Source organism: Wolffia australiana, chromosome 2 (assembly GCF_029677425.1).
Source record: "Wolffia australiana isolate 7733 chromosome 2, ASM2967742v1".
NCBI lineage: Eukaryota > Viridiplantae > Streptophyta > Magnoliopsida > Alismatales > Araceae > Wolffia > Wolffia australiana.
In genome coordinates this window covers 12097441-12115035 of record NC_135836.1, presented here as the reverse complement: position 1 = coordinate 12115035, position 17595 = coordinate 12097441, and the positions used below count along the sequence as shown (strand labels likewise).

At 44.7% G+C, this 17595-nt stretch overlaps 2 protein-coding genes across 2 annotated transcripts; one reads left to right on the top strand and one right to left on the bottom strand.

Annotated features, from left to right (window-relative positions):
• Positions 1-5090: 5090 nt before the first annotated feature.
• On the bottom strand, positions 5091-8172 carry LOC144716874 (la-related protein 1C-like). The gene is made up of 6 exons (XM_078592139.1): positions 7695-8172; positions 7069-7525; positions 6827-6974; positions 6656-6746; positions 5993-6064; positions 5091-5820 (listed from the first exon to the last, which is right to left on the bottom strand). Exons 1-6 carry the CDS (start codon positions 8028-8030, stop codon positions 5608-5610), a joined length of 1317 nt encoding a protein of 438 aa, XP_078448265.1. The 5' UTR covers positions 8031-8172; the 3' UTR covers positions 5091-5607.
• Positions 8173-12505: 4333 nt separating this feature from the next.
• AMS (basic helix-loop-helix (bHLH) DNA-binding superfamily protein) lies at positions 12506-15423 on the top strand. The gene is made up of 6 exons (XM_078590215.1): positions 12506-12657; positions 12774-12868; positions 12952-13116; positions 13286-14138; positions 14204-14380; positions 14443-15423. Exons 2-6 carry the CDS (start codon positions 12792-12794, stop codon positions 14533-14535), a joined length of 1365 nt encoding a protein of 454 aa, XP_078446341.1. The 5' UTR covers positions 12506-12657; positions 12774-12791; the 3' UTR covers positions 14536-15423.
• Positions 15424-17595: the final 2172 nt, after the last annotated feature.

Sequence of the window (17595 nt, the reverse complement as noted above, 5' to 3'; positions counted from 1 at the left end):
CCCCCCTGTATTTTTCCCTCCCTCGGCAAGATATTGCATTTTCTGTTAGAAAACCCATCCAGAAGATGCTTGCACCAACACCTGAAGACTGGAAACCCTTCATGGCTCTTTTACCAATGGTAAATCTGACCTTACTATATCTGCAAAGAGTGATGAAGAGAGGGCTGGATCAAGCACTGATTGAATCTATCCTGGGGGATATCTACTTTATCTCAAACATGAGGCTGATCCATTCAACACAGAACCAGGATACATATCCTTAACTAGTTCACCTCCAAGATGATTTGAATCCATTATTCATTTCAAGAGCTTCAACTCATTATTGAGACCCCTCGAAAACTCTACTGCAACAAGATAGTGGCTTAGGACCTAGTGGCCTATCGCGTTGTTCAATTTGTTCAGTAACGGGACACAGCTGAGGAGGTTATCATCAACTTTCTCTCAAGCTCAAACCAGCAGATAGACTTCATCACTATAGCTCTTCCAAAGCCATTGTTTCTTTGGCTTCATGGCAAAGCTCTACCTCCGAGACAAGCTTTGTCTATGGTTGGTCCTGACCAGGCATTGCCCATTTTTTAGGTGAGAAGACTGATCTTCACATCACTCAGTTGTGATAGCCATTCATCACAATATACTCCTATCAATGCAAGAAACCAACAGAGAACTGATAATCTCCAACGATCATATCAGCAAGGAATCTCAACTAAGTGAATCAAGTGTATTAAAAAAAAATGATGAATTGTACAATAAAGTGCATAATCAGAAATAGGATAAGCGGGTGAACAAGGAACGAAATCAACTAAACTATCAAAATGACATCAATATTTTGGAGCAGATGCGATGAACTTGCATCATCTTCCACTCATTAAAAATGCAGAATGAAAAAAAAGGAGAGCAGGAGACTGACCCGACTTTCAAGAGGCATTATGTCAACGAGAAAATTCAGAAACAAATGCAGACTCCAACGGGCACCATCAACACTCCACAGACGATAACGACCAACTTCAAAGTCTCCACAGAATCGAACTCGATGGGAAGAGAACAAGCAACTTTAGAGTTCAGAGCCTCGTCCTGATCGACCTGATCGAACATTCAAATTGATCTGATTCGGAGAATGCGTTCAAATTGAATCAAATTCGAACATTCAATCCGAACATCGGGTCTGTTCGAATAACCAGATCCGAACCCGGTGTGCCGATCGGGTTCGGATTGATTCTGAAATTGACTGACTGGGGTTCGGATTCGATCTTTCAAATGCCCGATCCGATCTAGCATTCAAAAAAATCAGTACGAATCCCCATCACTGGTCAGGTCAGAAAAAGAGGCCCAATATAAGAATTTTTTTTCTTAAACTGTATTTAAGGCCATTTGAAGAACCACGTCAGATCAGAGGAATGTGGATCTATGTTAGAAATGAAGTATTAGTAGCCCTCCAAACATGGAACTAAATCCGGAAGCTAAGAGAGTTAGGGTACTCACTTATTATCTGTTCTCATAAATTTTTCCCCTATATTTGACGTCTAATAAGTGTATTTTTAATTTTATTTTATTTTTTGGCAAAAACACAATGCCAGGTACGTCCAACCTTGTGGTTATGCTCATAGACCGATCCAGCCGTGCCCTGGATGCCACCTAGGGGGGTTTTCTATATAAAGTGGATTGTTTATCAATGTTTTCGGCATGGATCGAGCATAAATATCCCAATTATACTTGGATCCCACTTGTCCACGCCCATGTGCAAGAAGGAGAAAAGATACATAAATGATACCCGACAGGTGCTTTGAGAAGGTCGCTCGTGCCGGCATGTCTCCAGGGCAGTGATGATGCATGGAGTGTGTGGAGCTCTCCCCGCTGTCGAGAAGCGTCATCGATGAGGTGCGCGGCGGGGACATCAATAAAGCAGGAGAGCGAGCGTTCCGCCTCCCGCGCTTCATGCAAGACGCCAACCGCGGGGGCAAATCTCTAGGAGATGTACTCATGCCAGCAGGAGTATGGGGAGCCAGCATAGCAGAGTCGATGAGTGGAGTGCAGTCCAACCCGCCATCCGCATATTTACGCTATTCTCCCCTTATTTTGTATCTGATCTTGGATTTTTTCCCTCAACTTTGGGGTAGCCTACTGCTTCTGATTTCTTTGTTATCTTTGTATGTGATCTTGAATTTTCGCCCCCAACTTGTTGGTAGCCTATGGCATCAAATTTCATTGTTCCATTCTTTGTATCTGATCTTGAATTTTTGCCCCCAACTTGTCGATTGGCTATGGCATCTGATTTCTTTGTTCCATTCTTGTTCTAAAACAGTGTGGGAGCGAAATTTCATGTGTGACCAAGCTTCTTGGAGAATATCAAATGAGAACATGTGATAGGGTGCAAAATTGAGCCATAAAATGTATTTAAAATAGAACAGAACCCTAAATAATTTTCAAAACATTTTTTCATACTTAAAATACAAGTATAATGTTATAATATTTTAAAAGTATATATAAGTTAGAAATTTATGTTCTGCAAATATATGATACTTAAAAAATCATTAAAACTTAAAAAGTATTACTCATCAAAAAATAGAACCTCGCCGTAAGAATAAATTTATTTATTTGTATTCAAATAACTATTGAAAATATTTTTACTCATCAAGTAATTAGATTTTTCACAAGTCCTCTGCTAGTACCTGAATTTGATAAAGTCATGAATGAGGAAATTAAAAAAAGTATTTCAACCATTTGACGATGCAGTGATTGGGAAATTTAGTCAAAATTCTTATGGCAGAACCAAAAATCATCTTAGACAATATAAGATAGAAAATCTCCACAGCTTTATGAAGCTCTTTCAAGTGAATGTGTTATATGATTAAAACGTATGGAGCTAACATGTATGGAATTGGAAGCCTCATGTTGTGCATTCATTTAGGTGAACATCTGATTCCTCATCAAGAAAATAGAGCTAAAATCCAAGTTTGGTTAGGACTCTCTGGCTTGTGATCTAAAATTTTAATCCAAATCCATTCAAATATATTATTTCCATGATAGGCAACTCCAAGAAAGCTGATGAAGCTGTCACCCAATTCACAAGAGAGTGTAATGTTCCATCATGAGTGGAAACATGTATTTAGGGAAAAATTCCTGAATATTCAATGATCCAGAGAAAAAATGAAAGAAAATATAATATTATAGAAATATCTTGAATAATGTAAATATTATCAGATGTCGCATACGAAATGAAAAATGTCACAAAATAACAAAAATATTTGACACCCCACAAAGATTATAAAGGAAACAGAATACTGAATAAACATCATCACACACATTACAACAACAAAGATAATACAAATTCTAAAAAGAGAACTACTAAACCACCCGCATACCAATGCATGGGATACCCAGAATACGGAAGCCAAAATAAGAAGACATAGGTCACACTGCTATAAGATTGAACACCAAAAATTGGTGTGGTCCTTAGGCTGCTGCATAGGATTATGGTATATTTTTAATTTGAAGCATGGTGAGATTTTAAGCAATGCTGATAAACATCATAATCTGATGGAAAATCATCTACATCATAATCTGATGAATAATTCAGCCAGAAAAGTCTTAATAATGGGCCACATTACCGCAGACAAGAAAAGTTAGATCATAGAAAAGGTGATAACCAACATAATGATGTGATCTAATACTCTAAAGAAAATTGATGTGCTCTACTAAGTCCAACAATAAATGAATTCTAAGAACATCTTACTACTAATTCCTTCCCTCCTTCCCATTAAAAGTAGTAGATATATTGTGACCTAGAATCCATTCATGCTTCTATGTCTAATTTAAGTTCATCAAAATATAATTTTGTTCATTACTTATTTTCATGTGATGTTTATAATTAAGTCCTTGAACATATGCAGTGACTAAGTGAATTACATCGGTCTTATTGGACAGCATAGGATATGCTTGCAGTATAAGGTTTTTTATGAAACATTTTATTACTTTTTAAAGGAGATAACACCCAAACAACCCTACGAAACTCTTTCGTTGGATGCCCGTAATTTTCCTTCATCTTGTTGAGCACCCTTGCCTCCTGGTGCATGTAGAACGATGACAAGATAATTAAAAAATATTTGATGTGCAGATGATTGGCGGATAGGTCTAAAGCAAAGATATTTGTGCATCTCAATATTACTGTTCAATGAACCATACAGTATCTGATTATATTCTATGCAAGGTAATTAAAGCATTTTGTGTTTCAGGTATAGTTTAAAGGTCTAATTCATCTATCTTTTGCTGTGTAGGACTGGTCTTTAGATCATCGTGAAACCCAACAAAATCCTGGTCGTTCATTCCTTTATCAGTTCTGAAATTATATTTTAGAAATATTTAATATCATGATTAAAGAGACGACATATCTCTTCTGTGTTCAATTTTTCCTGACCATGAAACATTATCTTTGAATATTTAATTTTTACTTATGCAGTCTCTGATCCTCCATCCTAAACCAAAGTCAAAAAAATGCGACTTATTGTCCTCACCTATCTGGGGAGGGAAATCAATCACCCTTTCTTAAGGAAGAATAGTGACATTTTAGAGACGTTGATCCATTTGTGGAGGACATTATTGTAGAGGCAAAGTGAACAACGAACATGGTGATGTTTAAAATTTTGTACATTTTTTTTTAGGTCCATTAAAACTGTCTACCGTTACATTTTTCTCCATTTGGTTTTCACTTCGCCCATGGAGAATCAATGAAGCCATGAAGAAGAGATCGTAACAAAAAGGTTTCATTTTTGATGGATTTTCGAAGCCTATCAATTAAAGACAAACATCTATATCTCCATATACATCTCCATAAACATAACATTAATATAAATTTACGTGTACAAATGTAAAAACATTTACACACATTAAAATTCATGGAACAAAATATGTTGACTTGAAGAAAGGTACCCATTTACATAAAGACAAACATATATATATGTTGGGCCTAGAGAGCCTGCCAAACCAGATATATATCAGAAAGATAATGTGGAAATTTTAAACTTCTGAATATTCGTCAAATATTTAGAAGTATTTTCCAAAAATGACTACTTAGACAAAACTAGGTGAGCCCAAAATAAAGGAAGAAACAAAACTGGTTAAGGTTTATCCACTCCAAAAAAAAGGTACTTAAACATAATGAAAAAAGGGAAAAAATAATAATAGAATAACTGCGCTGTTTCTCACAGCTGGGACGCCATGGGATCAGCATTCAAACAATGAATCCTTCCTCCACCGCTTCCACTTCAGGCCAGGGCGAGTAAAGAAGTATTCACAAACCATGGTCAGGTAGACGCCCGGAGAGAAAAACCGAGGCACCCGTCGCAAAATCTCCTCAAAAAAAAATCCGGCGCCCTGGATCTCGACAGATCAGACGCTCATCATTCTCCTTTTTTTTTGCTTTCATTTTTTTTCATTTTTTTCCTTCGTCTTTTCCTGATAACTTCTGGTCCTTTTTTTTTATCCTGACCCTGCAACTTCCTCAGAAAAAAATTAGTTAAAGAGAATCTTGATTGAATGTTGACGACGTCGTGGATTTTGTAGCTGCCGAGGCCGCTCGCCTTCGGCTGCAGATGGTGATAATTCTTGAGCTCTTCAGTTCCCTGAGTTTGCGCCATCCTTCGGCCCAGATGATGATCTTCCAAATCCTGTTGCCCACATCTGTTCTCTGGAGTTCTCGTCGCCCAGCCCTGCGTGGCTCAACTGAACAGCCACCGATTCGACGCTCGTCGTCTGATGACGTGGGCTTGCTGAAGTGGACAGAGGAGGCCAGTTCCTCCAGTCATTCCTCCTCCTTAACTTGTCACCCTAAAAAAAAGAGCACAAAGTGTGTAATACAGAAGATGGGTTCCTCATTGTTGAGCTCTGCGTGAAACCTTAGTATCTAATAACATGATTATTACACCTCTTTTGCTAAATCCGGTAGCTCATTATAATAAAAATCAACAAGAAATCAACTCTGGTAAGAGAGTAAACGTGCCTGCACTTCCACCACAGTAGAACCTCTCACTGTATCCAATATCAGCGGGATGTTGTTCGTGAGGCTTGCAACCTGCAAAATGACGAAGAAATGGAGATATTATTAGAAGAACCTAGGGGGATTAATTACCCGCTTAACTTATATAAAATCCTCATTAATCTAACCGAGAAGGACATTTTTAATAGAGCATGACTTGTACCGTAGGGAAAAAAATTGCATGTGACGTATCTTTAGTCCAACCCCCGTCTAAAAAACAATGTGATTGACAAGGTCTATGTAGCTTGGCCGTTCTTTATTTGAATCGCCAAACAGGTTAGAGCAATAGGATATCATAAATTCATTAGTTGAAAACGGAAATGGGGATGAAGATATTTCCAAGATTTCAAGTTAACTCTGCATTTTAAAAAAAGAGAAGAAAAAGAGAAATTAAACAGACGAAAGGTTCGGAGGGTATTTAAGATAAATTGTGGCTGTATGGACTTATTTTGCTATTAAGTTGAATCAAGGAAGTATACACAACAAAAATTCACAAACAAGATGAAAACATAAGGTTCACATGATGAATTGAAGATGTCAGTACAAACCAAATGAAAAAGGCCACAAGTTCTACAATTAAAGGAGAGGGATGATTGTAAAATTAGAACAAAAAATAAAGTTACTCACTCTTCTAAATCCAGAAACTAAGTTAACAGGAACCCAACCCTCGTCATCCATGTTTTGCCGCAAAAAGACATCTCTGCACAAATTCTCCGGACTGCAGCAAGAATTCAAGATTAGTAAGAACCCATCCTATAGAGTTAAACTTAGTCAACATAAGAGAGCAGTAACAATTACCTAAAGTAATACTCAATCTGTTGCAGCACCAAAGATCGTAACTGCATGTCCGGCGGCGCAAAGTATATCGGAGCAGGAGGAACAAACGGCACACCCCTCCAGGATTCCGGCAGAGGTGGCGGCACATAGAAAACAGGTGAAGGGATGTCTGTATATTTCCCAACGCCCCAAAAAAAACAACCCATGAGAAAAAATGAAAACAAAACATATCCAATCCAACGAAACTTCCAAGAGGAGCTGACCATGATACCCAATATGATTGGCAAATGGTCGAATCGGAGGCGGCGGAGGGATGAACGGCGCAGGCCCAGGCGGCTGCGGACGAAGAAAAGGCCTAACAATTGGCCTCTGCTGCTGTTGATGCTGTGAATGTACATCTCTAAGTCCACCAAAGGGTCGATTGTTCCCAAAACTGTTGTGAATCTGCCCTCCATTTCCAACAATGTTTCCTCTCCTGGTACTACTATGAGATCGCAGATTATCGCTCCCCCCTGGCCTAGGGCCATGATCCAGGTCGCCAGTTCTACTGGGAACTTCCTTAATAGACGGGCCTGATACGTGGGCCTTATCCGATGCATTAACGGGAGCTTCTGGCAGAATCCCACCGCCATGGCGCTTCGGCCCTTTCTGTTTCGCCAGAATAGGATTGTTTGTGGAAGAAATAGCAGCATTCCGCTTAGGAGATGTGTTCACAGAGGCCTAATTCACAAAAAAAAGACACACCAATGCAAAACCCACGAAATTAGAACCAGGATCATCACAATCAACTCAAACTTAACCCTAGTAAGAACAACCCACCAAGACAGCGACACAAAAATGACGATTACCATCTAAATCAGGATGTTTGAGAGAGGGGAATGGTTCTCACCGGAGGAGCAGTCACAGATCCGTTGGCGAGGCCCTTGAGAGAGTCCGAGGAGGGAGACTTGAGGGGAATCTTGATAGCTTCAGAGAGAGCGGGCCAGGACTCGGCCCCCATGACCGGACCAGCACTGATCGCCGCGCCGGACACCGTTTTCCAAGCAGAATTCATCTCTTCCTGATCAATGGCATTGGCGGAAGGGACTGCAGATCCCGGAGAGTCTCCCGACGCGTTACCGGCAGGAATCTCCGATCCGAGAAGTTTGAGAGTCGATTCTTCGGCCTCGCCGCGGACGACGTGAGACCAGGGAGTGGAGGCGTCGCTCGCAGTCGCAGTCGCCATCACCGAAGCCGATTCTCCTCCTCCTTGATCGAGATTTCTAGGGTTTCGAGATCGAGAGCTCGCGCCGCGATCAGGGTGGCGGAGAGACGGCCAGCCACCGATACATTAGGTTTCCTTCTCCTTCAACATTTCCATACTGTCAGGAGAACCCAGACATGTATTTATATTTTTACATTTATAGATAAATTTTCCGTAATTATCTATTTTCCTAATTATGCATCTCCGCCTGGGCCCGAGGCCTACATAGAGTAAACCACGTGGCAATCATATAGCCGTCCGATTCAAAAAGGCCAGAACGGGTATTTCGGGGCGACATAGCGGAAGGGCATAACAGAGATTTTTTTTCCGGGAAGAGCTGCCAGCTGGACTATGTGGGTCCCACAGAGTAGCCCATCGGCCCACCGATCATAAATCACGTGGCAGTCTTTTAGCCGTGCGATTCGAGAGGGGCAGAATGGGTATTTCCGGACTGCCAGCTGGACTTTATGGGTCCCAACAGGGTAGTCCAGTCAGCCCTATCCGTGTATATCAGAGATTTATTCTTTTTCTTTGTCATTAGGCTGTAGGGGTCCATCATATTTTTTATTTCCTTTTTTGCGGGTTTTTTATGGGCTTTCTGTAGAGATGGTCGTGTGGTGTGGTGCGTAAATTCGCAAGATAGATTACAGATAGCACTGATAGTGGTACAATCCACAATCGGTTGTCTAATTCTATGGCGAAAATCAGAAGCCAACCGGCGAGTATTATGTCGGGAGGAAGACAAAGACAGTGTAGGGTGCTATGGAGCCAGCCTCATCGCGCCAGTGAGATGTAAGTGCTAAGGGGAATTAGATGTAGCATGTCATATCCCGCTTAGGGAAGGTCTTTTCGTGCGACCGAACAGGCGAATGTGCGGTTGTGCAGTGCGGTGTGAAATTCGCACAACGCACCACACACTATTTTCGCTCAATGTACCTCACACCACACGGGTCTGTGCAGTGTGAAGATGTGTGTGATTGTGCAATTTTTCAAAGTGCCCCCACCCCTGCCCTCCGCTCTCTCCCGCTGACGACCGCGGGCTCTCTCCACCCCTCCTATCGGCGGCGGGCTCGTCTTCCTGCTAGCCGCCAACGAACGCGGGCTCGGCCCCGCTGGGCCCTTCCTCGCCCTCCCCGACAGCGGGCTCTTCTTCGCCGTCGAGTGGGCGGGTGGTTGCGGGAGGCCGCTCGAGTCACTGAGCATGTTCAAGGAGATGGTGGAGGGCGGGATGGAGCTGTCGGCGGTCAGCTTCATCGCCTTCCCCTGCGGTGGCGAGTCTAGGGGACGTGTCGTCCACCATGGCCCTCTTCGGGATGATTCTCAAGGAAGGATGAGCTCGCCGCCGACCCCTTCGTGGCGAGCGCCACCGTCTGCATGCTGGCTGAGCTCGGCGACGTGGCGGCGGCACGACGGGCCTTCAACAGCTCCGCCGCTGGAGCCCCCACGACGGAGGTCTGGAACTCCATGATCGGCAGGTACATCCCGCCCAGGTTGACTCCACTTCCTCCACCCCCACGCCAGAAACAGGATCTGCCAGCGGGGACCCAGGGTGGTGGCCGGAGTGGCCACAGGCGGCGCGTTCTTCCTCGCTGCCTTCGCCAGCGCCGTTGTCTGGGCAACCTGGCGCTGCCACCCTGGCCTCGGCGACCGTGAGCTGTGCGAATTTGTGCGATGTGCGGTGCAGATTTCTGCACAAATCCGCACTGCACGGAACTTCTCGTGCAGTCGAAAATTCGCACAGTCGATGCAAATTTTCGCACCGTACTGCACGCCCTTCCCTAATCCCGCTACAGTGCAGTAGATAAGAATGGTGTCAGCTCAGCTTGATATCATGCACTAGAAAAAGGAGGAGAAAAACACTAGAAAATAAAGGAGCAAGTAAAAATCATCTGAGTAGGAACGGGGAAAGAGTAGTTAATCAACACGATCGATCAAAGACGAGATGGAAAGATAAACAGAACATAACACGGAACAGGGAAACGATGAAGACTTAAAACGTAAGAGAGAGGAACCAGTGATAAAGGAGATGGAAACTCGGTGCCATGTCAGCATTCGGCGACGTGTCAACCACCAGCAGTGCAGCCACATAGGACACATACCGAAGATTAGTTTAGTAAGAATCGGACATATATTATATACTCATTATGAGGTAGTAGTGAATGGGATTGCATATAAGATCACATAACGGCTAGGATTAAACTTAGATAGGCCAAGATCTAGCTGTTAGGATTAAATATAGATATGCCAAGATTTAGGCTATGATCACATTATAAACACCAACCATTTAAATGCCAAGATCTAGGCTATGATCACATTATAAGCCGTTAGGATTAAAACAAATATAGCCATTAAAACAAATTATAATGGCTATGATCACATTATAGAAATTTAATATATTTAGGCTATCAGTTAATAGTATAAATACCAACCATTTTGTAATCAAACCTTCGTGGGATTAACAACCATTTTGTAGATCTCCTACTTCTCGTCTCACTCTCTACCCCTTCTCTTCTTGCTTCTTGTTCTCGTTCTTGCGAAAGACTCTCGACCTTTCAACCAGGTCGCTTTCTATCATCTCTCTCTCTTGTCCATCACATCAGCGCTCGTCTATATCTCTCTATCTTGTCTACGAGACTGATGGCGATGGCCTGACGGGGTTGGGTTATCTCTCTCTCCACTTTGCACGCAGTGGATTTTCTGGGTCGGGCCTCGGCGGCCGTCGCATACCACAAGTAAATATTGAGAGCAGTGGCGCTGAAAGCCTTGGGCTCCTTACGGAGCAACCCGGCCAACTGATGGAGAGGGGGAGAGAAGAACCTTCTGATTGTGCCAGTCTACTGGGTAAACGTGATCTTGATGTGATGTGGGCACTGTGCTTCAATTCCCTTTTTGTTGAACCTTTCCTTTGGTGCGCCTTTGCGTTTTGTCTCCCAGTATGATTTAGAGAGAAAAGAAGACGCTTTTTTTTTCATGTTTCTATCTATTCCAGGCAAAGGAGAGAGCGAGCGGGAGAGACAGAGAGAGAGAGATGGTGCAAACCCATCTTGCAGACTGACACCCTTCTCTCGCAAGCCAACATCAATGGAGTACGGAGGATAGAGCCATCAAACAGAGAAATTGTATGAGTCAACCCAACGTGCATTTCTGGGAGTGATTGTTGATTCTTCTGTTCAGGGCCGCGACTGTTCTTACCCGGACAGAGTCATTATGTTTTGTACCTCTGTCTTATTCAAACGCTCTTTCTCACTACCTCTCTTTTTTTGTCTCTCCTTACCTCTCTCTCTCTCCCAGTATATACCTCTATCACGCTCTTTCTCACTTTATCTTTTTGTTTACTTCTCTCTGCCTTACTCCTCTCTCCTCTTTTTTCTCTATGATTCTGTTTAACATAGATATCTCGCTCTCTTGCACACTCTTATTCTCTCTCTACTGACCTCTATCTCTGCCAACAAAGATATCTCCCTCCCTCTCTCTCTCTTTAAATATATGTATATATATATATCTCTTTGTGTTTACCTCTAGCTTCCTAACTCCTCTATCTACTACACTCTTGCTCGCTCACACATACACACACACTCTCTCTCCCTCCCTTTTTCTCTCTCTACCTCTTTCTCTATCTCTGTGTTCTCTATCTTCCTAACTCCCCTCTCTTCTACTCTCCTTTGTCACTCCCCCATACACACACAATCGCCCTCTATCTATCTCTATCTTTCAGTTTACCTCTATCTTCCTTACTCCTCTCTCTATTACTTCCTCACTCACTCGCACATACTCTCTCTCCGTTTACCTCTCTGTCCTGAACTCTTCTCTCAACTATCTCTCTCTTCCTCATTCTCATACACACTCTCTCCGTTTACCTCTCTGTCCTTAACCCTTCTCTCTACCATCTCTCTCTTCCTCACACACATACACTTTCTCTCTTTACCTTTATCTTCCTGACTCCTCTCTCTACTCTCTCTTTCTAGCTCACTTACAGATACACACACACACTCTCTCTCTGTTTCTCACTCCCTACCTGTTATCTGTACTTTGTCTCTCTTCCCCAGTCTCTCTCTCTCTCTGTTTACCTCTCTCTTCCTAACTCCTCTAAACTATCTCTCTTGCTCTCACACACGCACAGACACACTCTGTGTTACCTCTCTATCACTCGCTCCTTTCTTTCCCCTCTCTATCTCTCTTTTTTCTCTACCACTTCTCTCGTTTACTTTCTCTCTCTCTTTTCCCATCTCTCTTTCATCTAGAGGAGACATCCAATTCTTCAACCATCTGCTGCGCCTGCTACTTCAAAGTCGTCTTCATTTTCTGTACGTTGGTCAGATCCAGAAGAAGGCACCTTTTTATCCCCGACCATTCTTCCTAGGGTTCATCGCCACTGTTTCCTGGACCAGTCATCTTCCTTCACGGCTGAGCAAACTCCCCCACCTGTATCTCTGCGACGTAACCCCCGCTCACGTCTTTCTCGCCGTCTTCTCTTTCAAACAGACTGAGAAATCTGCATGAGGAACGAACACATCATACTCGCCTTCAACCTACCTTCGCCCCCCTCTCAAAACCAGCTACGGCCGCCGCCCCAGAAGTTCTTCTCCTTGGAAGACGCGTAAAGAACAACGTACGTACGAGAGACATTTGCCATTCTCATCTTCTTTCGGTTACATTCATGGCGTTTCCTTCTGTCAGACTTTCGTTTCGATTCTTCCACATTCTTTCAAATGTCTGGTCTTGCAGAGGGTTGAAGCGGCAGCCATGGACGGGCTTCGAGCCCTCGTCGGGAGAGGAGGGTGGGACATCTGCGTTCTCTGGGAGCTTTCCGCAGATCAGAGGTTTTCTGTTTTTTCTTACAGTTCTCCTTCTCTTCTCTCCCGCCTCTGAAAGAAATTTACTTCTCTTTGGCTTCGCTTTCTAGATCTCTAGAACTGAAGCTCTGCTGCTGCGGCGGCGTTGACCTTGGGGGAGAAGAAAACGCTGCCCTTTCGATGGAGTGTAGAGACTCGACCTTCCCTCACCGCGTCAGAACCGCCGCCTGCGCCGCCCTCGCCGAGCTCCCTTCTTCCGTCCCCCTCGACTCAACGTCAATTTCCCGACACCCTAGCCAAGCTCTTCCTCCCCTTCTTATGATTGCTTCTTTGTCCCATCATCATTTTCATCATTATCATTATTATCATCATCATCATCATTGTCATCGTTGCTTCTTCTTCCTCTTCTTCTTCTTCACCCTGTTTATTTTTTGCCAATGGCAGGCCCCGCGCGCAGGTATTCCTCTCTGGAATCCCAGCCTGGACTCACCCTTCTCACTCTCTCATCGAGGAGAGGAGGACGACCAGGGTCTTCGTGCCCGTGGCAGGCGGCGTAGTGGAGCTCTACATCGAGAGCTTCGTCCCGGAAGATCCTCGGACGGTGGAGATCATCGCAGCGCAGTTCACCGGCGGAGCGATGAACGGCGATCTCGCGAGCTACGCGGCCGTGCCAGAGGACCAGCCGCCGTGGGTCTTACAGCCGGACCAACACGGCTTTCACTGGGACCAGCCGCGGCTCTGTGTCTCCCCTCTGGACCTCTTCGACGGCCACCGCGAGGAAGACGCCTTCTTCGAGGGCTCCTCCGAGTCCGTCCACGGATTCCACCACCCACGAACCGGGCCGGCTCAGTTCGGGGGATTCGCAGAGTCCACCATCTCCAGGGAGATTCTCGGCCATGAAAAAGACTCTGTCAAGCAAGAGGGCGAGGGGAGAACTGACTCTTTCCTGGACGGCAGCGACGACGACGACCAGAAGCTCCCCCGCTCAGAACGCCGGCCCTCATGCAAGAACCTCATGGCGGAGAGGAAGCGGAGGAAGAAGCTCAACGACCGCCTCTACGATCTCCGCTCTCTCGTGCCAAAGATTTCGAAGATGGACAAAGCCTCGATTCTTGGAGACGCGATAGAGTTCGTGAAGGACTTGCAGAGCCAGGTGAAGAAGTTGCAGGCGCAGCTGGAGGAGACGACGCCGCTCGGGCCTTGCGAGGTGGTCCGGCCCGGGCCAGTTAGCCCGCCCTCGCCCTCTATTATTCTCTCCTCGGCCGCTCCCAGGGAGAAGAAGGAGAACCAGATGGAGGTGCCATTATCGCAACCCCTGAGAGCTTAAATATCGGATTGTTGTTGACTAATCCTTGATTTTAGCCGCAAGTGGAGGTGAGCCAGGTCGGGGCGAACAAGTTCTTCTTGCGGGTTTTCTGCGAGCACCGGCGGGGCGGGTTCGTGCGGCTGATGGAGGCCATGGCGTCGCTTGGGTTCGACGTGGTGAGCATGAGCGTGACCACGTCTGAGCCGCTGGTTCTCAACGTCTTCGAGGTGGAGGTACGTCCCGGCCCGGCCTGGCTCAGCCCAATGCCGTTTTCTGAGGTGTTTTGGATGCGCAGAAGAGAGACAGCGAAGCGGTGCTGGCGGACCAGGTGAGGAGCTCGCTTCTGCGGCTCGCCATGGACCCTGACGACTCTCGTCTTCAGCTCTGATCCGAGTTGAGCTTACTCGATTGTCCGCGAAAGCTATGGAGGATTATTTCGCGTGTCAATGGGATGCGACGTGACAGGGGAGGGGGAGCATGGCTTCTCCTGCTTTCTACGTGCATGGCTTTGGAGACGGTCGGTTCTAAAGCAACGGGCAAGCGTCCTCGGTCATAGGCCCGGGCACAGCGACAGCAGGAGAAAGAATGAGATAGGAGGAGAGAGAGGTGGGTTTACGTAGTAAATAGATAGATGCGGAAATTCGGGAATTAAATGACGCTACTCTTGGATCTGGCTAAGAATAAAGCAAAAAAGAAAGACGGCACTGTCTAGGGTTGTAGGACGGAAACGAATGACGGAAATGGACGGACGGAACGTATCGATACCCGTTCCGATACCCGTTTTCCATAAAAAAATTCGTCGTTTTCGTCATTCGTTACCGTTGCGTCATTTACGGGGTTCCGTCACCACTCCGTTCCGTCATTCGTCTATCGACGTAAACGGAACGGAACGGACGCGATGACGACGGAAAACGGAACTTACCCCTCTCCCATCGTGTCTCACAGAAAACACCCCTCTCCCTCGTGTCCCCCTCGGCCCCCCTCTCCACTGCTGCCCCCCTCTCCCCTCTCCACTGCTGCCCCCCTCTCCCCTCTCCACTGCTGTCCCTGTTGAGTCCGCAGCTGCTCCGGTGCTCCCCTGCTGAGTCGTCTGCCCACTCCTGCCCCGGTCCCCGGCCCTCGCTAGTCTCCACTGCTGCACCGTCAGTATTACTTCTTCACCGTCGGTATCTTCTCCTTTCCCTTACATTTATCTTCTTTTTCTTGTTGTTCTCAATCATACATGTAGTGATATTATGAATTTTGTTTGTCTTATTATGCTACTGCGATTCTTCTTCTTCATCTACTTCTCCTCAAGCTTCTTCTTCCCATCCTTCTACCTCTTCTTCCTCTTCTTTTTCTTGTTCTTCTTCTTCATGTTCTTCTTATTATACTTCTTCTACCTCATCTTATTCTTCTTCCTTTTTCCCCTCTTCTCCTTCTTGTTTTCTTATTCTGCTACTGCTGTTCTTCGTGTTCTCCAGTTTTTCATCAAAAACATCTACTTCTCCTCCTGCTTCTTCGTCCAATCTTTCTAGCTCTTCTTCCTCTTATTTTTCTTGTTCTTCTTCTTCATGTTCTTCTTATTATACTTCTTCTACTTCCTCTTATTCTTCTTCCTTTTTCCCCTCTTCTCCTTGTTTTCTTATTCTGTTACTGCTGTTCTTCGTGTTTGAGAGAAAGATCGGAAAGAATGAAAAATATACGCTCGGATGAAACGGGAAAGAGAAAACGCGATTTGACAAGAATTATCGTCTGGCCTGAATTTTCGTCGTCCGACATAGTCATCAGCACCGTCCGGCATCCGTCTGTAAGTTCCGTCATTCGTTATCCGTCCCGGGATGACGGACAACGAATGACGAATGACGGTTACCAGTCCGTTCAGTCATCCGTCATTTCGCGAAAACGAAAACGGATGACAAAAAGTGAATGACGGATGACGAAACCGTCATCCGTCCTCCATCCCTACCACTGTCGTGGCAGCCGCCAGATACGGTACAAAGATTTATGTCTCGCTCTGTCCCATATCAACGAGAGAGAACTATAGAGCGCTGCACAGAGAGATGAAGCGAGATAGAGGAGAAAATAAGAAAATAGACCTGGAACGATGGAGATAATAGAAAAAGAGAGCTAGAGAGACGGTGATGGATGAATAGGGAGAGCTAGACGAAACGATTTAAGGTAAACGCGAGAGAAAGAGAGTAAATTTGATGTTGGGTAGTTATGTTGGCCCAGCGTTCTGATCGAGAGAGATAAACGCGGAGATATCGAAGCTGAAGAGAGATTGATGGAGACTTAAAGTTAGATAAAGATACAGAGAGTAAGACGGAGACAAAGACAGATAAATAGAGAGATGGGTGTAGATACGCATGGACTGTAGATTGAGCTGAAGGAAGACATACAGAGAGTAAGAGGGAGATAAAGACAGATAAACGGAGAGAGGGCTATGGATACGTGTGGACTGTAGAGTGAGCTGAGGAAAGACATACAGAGAGTAAGAGGGAGATAAAGACAGATAAGTAGAGAGAGGGGTGTTGATACGTGTGGACTGTAGAGTGAACAGAAGAAAGCCTTTCTTAGAAAGGCATAAAGAGAGTAAGAGAAATAAAGACACAAATAGAGAAAGGGGTGTAGATACGTGTCGACTGTAGAGTGAACTGAAGAAAAACATATACAGACCAGAGGGAGATAAAGACAGATAAATAGAGAGAGGGCTATGGATACGTGTTGACTGTAGAGTGAGCTGAAGGAAGACAAACAGAGAGTAAGAGGGAGATAAAAACAGATTAGAAACAGGGGTGTGGACACTCTTATCATTTTCTCTTAAGGGTAATTCTCTTATCATTTTCTCTAAGGATAACTTCCTTAAACTCTATGTCTATCACCGCTCTTGCTGATCTTAAGAAAGATCTCCCTAGAACAATAGGTGCTTTTTTTGTCGTTCCCTCTAAGATGAAAAAATCAGATTTAAATCGACATCCATTAATATCAACACATACATTGATGATTTGGCCACTAGGAGTGATATGAATTCCATCATCAAAGCATATGAGTTTGGAGGATGGTGTCACCTTACCTATAGGGTGTCTCTCTAGGACAGTTGAAGGGATGATACTATGGTTTGAACCTAGATCTATAAGCACATTGTGGAATCTACTTCCTCCAATATCACATACTATTCTAGAGTCCTTTGGCTCTGTAATCCTCTTCGACTCTAGACTAACTTTAGGTTCCTCCCCGTCGAAAAGTTCGGATTGAGTTGGGGGAAGTTGGAATAAAGGCTCCTCCTCCCTACTCACTTCTCTACTAGGCTCTAATAGTCTATAGTTCTCCATCTTCTCTAATCTTTCATGTAAGTTCACCATTTGATCCTTCATTAGTGATAGCACTGATATGATCGTGGGATCTATAGGAGCTTGTGTATGAAGCTTAGGCACACTAGAACTCCTAGGAGAACTCTCACCCTTAG

Excerpts from the sequence above, each read along its gene's own strand:
- AMS (XM_078590215.1), top strand. The coding sequence starts at position 12,792 with ATGGACGGGCTTCGAGCCCTCGTCGGGAGAGGAGGGTGGGACATCTGC. Across the intron at positions 12,869-12,951 it reads GAGCTTTCCGCAGATCAGAG|ATCTCTAGAACTGAAGCTCT; the intron begins GTTTTCTGTTTT and ends TTCGCTTTCTAG. Across the intron at positions 14,139-14,203 it reads AGAAGGAGAACCAGATGGAG|CCGCAAGTGGAGGTGAGCCA; the intron begins GTGCCATTATCG and ends CCTTGATTTTAG.
- LOC144716874 (XM_078592139.1), bottom strand. The coding sequence starts at position 8,030 with ATGGCGACTGCGACTGCGAGCGACGCCTCCACTCCCTGGTCTCACGTC. Across the intron at positions 6,747-6,826 it reads CAGATTGAGTATTACTTTAG|TCCGGAGAATTTGTGCAGAG; the intron begins GTAATTGTTACT and ends TTCTTGCTGCAG. Across the intron at positions 5,821-5,992 it reads CTACTGTGGTGGAAGTGCAG|GGTGACAAGTTAAGGAGGAG; the intron begins GCACGTTTACTC and ends TCTTTTTTTTAG.